The 4,444-nt window shown below is 33.8% G+C and overlaps 2 protein-coding genes across 2 annotated transcripts; both read right to left on the reverse strand.

Annotated features, from left to right (window-relative positions):
- Positions 1-700: 700 nt before the first annotated feature.
- Positions 701-2,044, reverse strand: LOC130802521 (uncharacterized). The gene has a single exon (XM_057666535.1). It carries the CDS (start codon positions 2,042-2,044, stop codon positions 701-703), a length of 1,344 nt encoding a protein of 447 aa, XP_057522518.1.
- A 341-nt stretch (positions 2,045-2,385) lies between these two features.
- Positions 2,386-3,531, reverse strand: LOC130802522 (uncharacterized). The gene is made up of 2 exons (XM_057666536.1): positions 2,595-3,531; positions 2,386-2,504 (listed from the first exon to the last, which is right to left on the reverse strand). Exons 1-2 carry the CDS (start codon positions 3,529-3,531, stop codon positions 2,386-2,388), a joined length of 1,056 nt encoding a protein of 351 aa, XP_057522519.1.
- Between the last annotated feature and the right edge of the window lie 913 nt (positions 3,532-4,444).

Below are 4,444 nucleotides of genomic sequence, written 5' to 3' on the forward strand. Positions count from 1 at the left end.
AAACCATTTTCTTCATTCATAATTAGATCCCCTATAAATCCATTACACTTTGTATGAGGTATCTTGAATTAGCGAGTTGTAAGAAATTCTTCCAAATGCTCACGTGTTGGTTTAATTTATTTAGATTAATGAAAGTCAAGTATAATCAAGTTTTTATAAAATTTGTTTAATTTAATTTTTAGATATTTTGATTAATAAGTTTGATCAAATTGCCACATAGGATATTTAGCTTTCAATACAATTATACGCATAAGGCCATCTTTAATGGTGACCTTTAAAAAAGGTCATCACACTCTTTTACAATTTTTCTCTCTCCTAAAATTTCATCTTTTAACCTAATTTTATTAACAATGACCTCTTTTAAAAGGTCATCATCCTCTCTTTTTTACTTTTTTTCTACCCCACCATAATTTCTCTCCCTTAATTTATCTAACATTTATCTTTATTTTTTTATAATAATATTTTCATGTACAAAGGTAATATAATTTTTTATTTGATTAAAATAGATCTACTATTTTATAATTAAAAAAAATTATTCTTTTAATAAAAATAATATTTTTTAATAAATATAAATATAAATATAATTTTTAATAAATATTTTTTAATATTTAAGAAAAATTCGTTAACTTCAAATAAATATTACAATGCACATACATAAAATAAATACACAAATTAAAAAACTAAAATTTTAAATGATACATTAATTGCGGTTCTCTCCAAACTTTTGCCAGATATTTTCAACCAAGTCATCTTTTAAGGATAAATGTGTTTGTCGATCTTCAACATCATCCTTATTTGCCAAGTATCGATTGATATCAACAATTCTATCTGTGTAATACTCAAAGTCATCATTTAATCCACTTGTACCTTCTGATTGACCTTTTGGGCGATCTCCCATGAACTCTCTACCATCAGCATAGTGTGTATATGTATCTCTTTCATCTTCCACTATCATATTATGCATAATTATACAAGAAGTAATTATATCAGAGAGTCGTTCTTCATCCCAAGCAAGTGAGGGCTTTCTAATTATTGCAAATCGAGCTTGCAACACCCCAAATGCTCGCTCCACATCCTTTCTTGCTGCTTCTTGATGTTGGGCAAATAACCTTGCTTTTGCTGTTTGCGGTTCAGTAATAGACTGAATAAAAGTAGCCCATTTAGGATAAATGCCATCAGTGAGATAGTAAGCCATGCCGTATTGATTTCCATTCATCGTGAAATTGACAGGTGGTGCCCTTCCTTCAAACAAATCAACTAAAAGAGGTGATCGATATAGCACGTTGAGATCATTATATGAACCTGGCATCCCAAAAAAGGCATGCCATATCCATAGGTCATGATCGGCGACAGCTTCAAGAATTAATGTTGCAACACCAGCTCGGCCTTGATATTGCCCTTTCCATGCTGCTGGGCAATTCTTCCACTCCCAATGCATGCAATCAACACTACCAATCATGCCAGGGAATCCTCGTTCTTCACTAAAAGTTAATAATCTCGTCAAATCTTGTGGTGTTGGTTTTCTCAAATAATGTTGCCCAAATTGGTTGATTATTCCCTTTGTGAAATGACTGAGTGCTTTTCGTGCTGTGCTTTCGCTAATTCGGAGGTACTCATCAACTTGATCAGCAGCCACCCCGTATGCTAGCATACGAAGAGCTGCAGTACACTTTTGTAAAGCACTTAGACATTTTCTACCAGTTGCATCAATGTTGGTAGTGAACCATGGATCGTTGTTGGAGACAGCTTCCATTATCCGTAAAAATACATGTTTCCTCATCCTAAACCTACGTCGAAACAATCGAGAAGAATATGTAGGATTTTCAGCAAAATAATCATTAAATAGTTGGGAATGACCTTTTGAATGGTCTCTTTGAATTCGACATTTTTTTTTTGTTCTCACCCTTGGTTGTAGTGTTGAAACAATGGGAGGAATTGTGTATTGAAAGGCATAATCAACCATATTATGTATTAGTTCATTCTCTTCGTCAGAAGATGAAGAACTTGAAGTGGATGAGGCAAAATTGAACTTAGAAAAGCTCATTTTGAAGTTATACATCCAATTGAATTTGGATGTGCATATATATAATATTATGCATGCCAAAAGGTGATGGAAAGGAAAAGACTAATGCATGCCAAAAAGGTGATGGAAAGGAAAAGACTAATGCATGCCAAAAAGGTGATGGAAAGGAAAAGACTAATACATGCCAAAACGGTGATGGAAAGGAAAAGACTAATGCATGCTAAAAGGTGATAGAAATGACAAGACTATTGCATGAAAACCTTACATAATTAAAACATCATTTTTAAACATTACATAATTAAACCATCATTAAAAACAATACATAATTAAAACATAATTAAGACTTTACATAATTAAAATATCTACTGACGATTGTAATTCTGAAGGTATTGTCCAAGTTGAACCATCATATCAGCTTCCCATGGCTGAAGAGTTTCCTTTTTGCTTAATGATTCATAGATCTCCCAATTCATTCGATATTCTTCCAGTTGAAGTTGTTTTTGTTTTCGGGCTTCTTTTTGTTTTTGAAGTTCTGTCTTCTCTTTCATTATTTCTGAATTAAGTCGAAGACTCTCTCCAAATGCACTCAAAGCTTGAATTGATTGATCTGCGACCATCTTCCCTGTCATGCGAGCCTTAGCCTTCTTCACACCCTCGGGGCGCGTGGATGATCCTCCTTGAGGTTCACTTGTTGGAGTTTCAGAATCTTCTTCGGTCCTTGATCTTTTCCCACTACTTTTACTACTAACATCATCAGTTGGTTGTTGATCCAATTGTTTTTTTTGATTAGTTTTTACCACTTGCTTCCACTTGTTATACTTTCTTAAAATTTTCCATTGCTCAATCAAGTTAAAGTTACCGTGTTTTCTTTGATGGATTAAATGCGCTTCTTTAAGCACATCTTCGTCTGTCGTGCCACTCTTCTTCCTCCTAACAGCCTCATCATAACTTCCAGACCACTTCAAACATGCTGGAGCAACTCTACCCCAACGACATTTAAGCATGTCGGCGGTTCTTCGTGGGATCAGATGGGGTCGTTCCATCCTCGCTGCTTCATAAGCTTCCTTAACTTTCTGCCACCTCACTCTTATCTTTTGGTTGGTGCTCACAATTGGATCTGTACTTGTGTTCATGACTGAACATATGAGAGCAATATCTTCAATCAAATCCCAACTTTTCTTTGAAGGTATAGGGACTTCATCATTATTATTAGGTAGCTGTTGAGATGGTTGAACCAATTGAGTGAAGCTCGGTGGTGAACCAAATTGTGAAACTAGATCTTGAAATGATGGTTGCGTGTAAAGACTAGCATCAACATGATGAACAGAATTTCCTCCATCTTCACCATATTGAACATCTTGATCATTTCCTTGATTTTCATCAACATCATCATCATCATCATCATCATACTCCATCTCATTTTCATCTAAACTTTCACCCCTTATTGGAGTTGAATACATATCAATATTAGAGTTGACATTGTGAGATTGATGATGGTGGTGAAACATAGTTTGAGAATTTTGGGTATTTTGAGGAACATAATAAGATGAATTTGGGTTATTTTGAGGAATATAGTAAGAAGAATTTGGAGTATTTTGAGAAAATGGAGGATTAAACGGAGGATTTTGATACTGAATTTGAGCACTTTGATTGTGAGAAGATTTTTTCCTTGGTTTTTTTTTACATGGATTTCTTCCATAATTTGGGTTATTTGAATCCATATTTTTTTTTTGGGATTTTTGAAATGATTACTTTGGTATTTTTTTAAACCAAAAAAAGTAGGAAAATAAGAACAAAATATGTAAAAAAAAAGTTATGTCAAAAAATATCAATATGGGTCTCATTTTATAGATCTCGAAAAAATATGACCGTTGGTATAATTTTTTTTTTAAAAAAAAATTATTTTAATACGAAAATAGCCGTTAAAGGCAAAAATCGGCTATTTTTTCATAGCCAATCACAAGCGGCCAAGTGGCCTGCGTCTGGAAGGCTGTGTCAGGGGGCTGATGCATGCTATTTTCGTGGCCCAATCAACTTGCGACACGTGGCATTAAATTTTGAAAAAAAATGGGATGACCGTTCAAATGAACGGGTCATTCCTTAATATTTTCCCCCAACCTTTTGCATGATCAACCTAAAAATAGATCACCATTTTTAGCATTTTTCTTATTTTTGGGTCATGTGACCCAATATTAGGTCACCAATAATAGTGCCCTAAGCAACACACATGAAAGCTTGATATTTGCAATTTTCCTAATAAGTGTGTTTTACATGATGTGTTAAATCTCCTAATAAGTGTATGTACTTCTAAAAATTTTGGAGAAAGTAAATGACAATGCTTACAAACTAGAGCTACTTAGTAGCTATGGTGTGTCTTCTATTTTTAATGTTGCAGATTTAATTCCATTCCATGAGGAGGAT

This window comes from Amaranthus tricolor, chromosome 16 (genome assembly GCF_026212465.1).
Source record: "Amaranthus tricolor cultivar Red isolate AtriRed21 chromosome 16, ASM2621246v1, whole genome shotgun sequence".
In the NCBI taxonomy this organism is placed as follows: domain Eukaryota; kingdom Viridiplantae; phylum Streptophyta; class Magnoliopsida; order Caryophyllales; family Amaranthaceae; genus Amaranthus; species Amaranthus tricolor.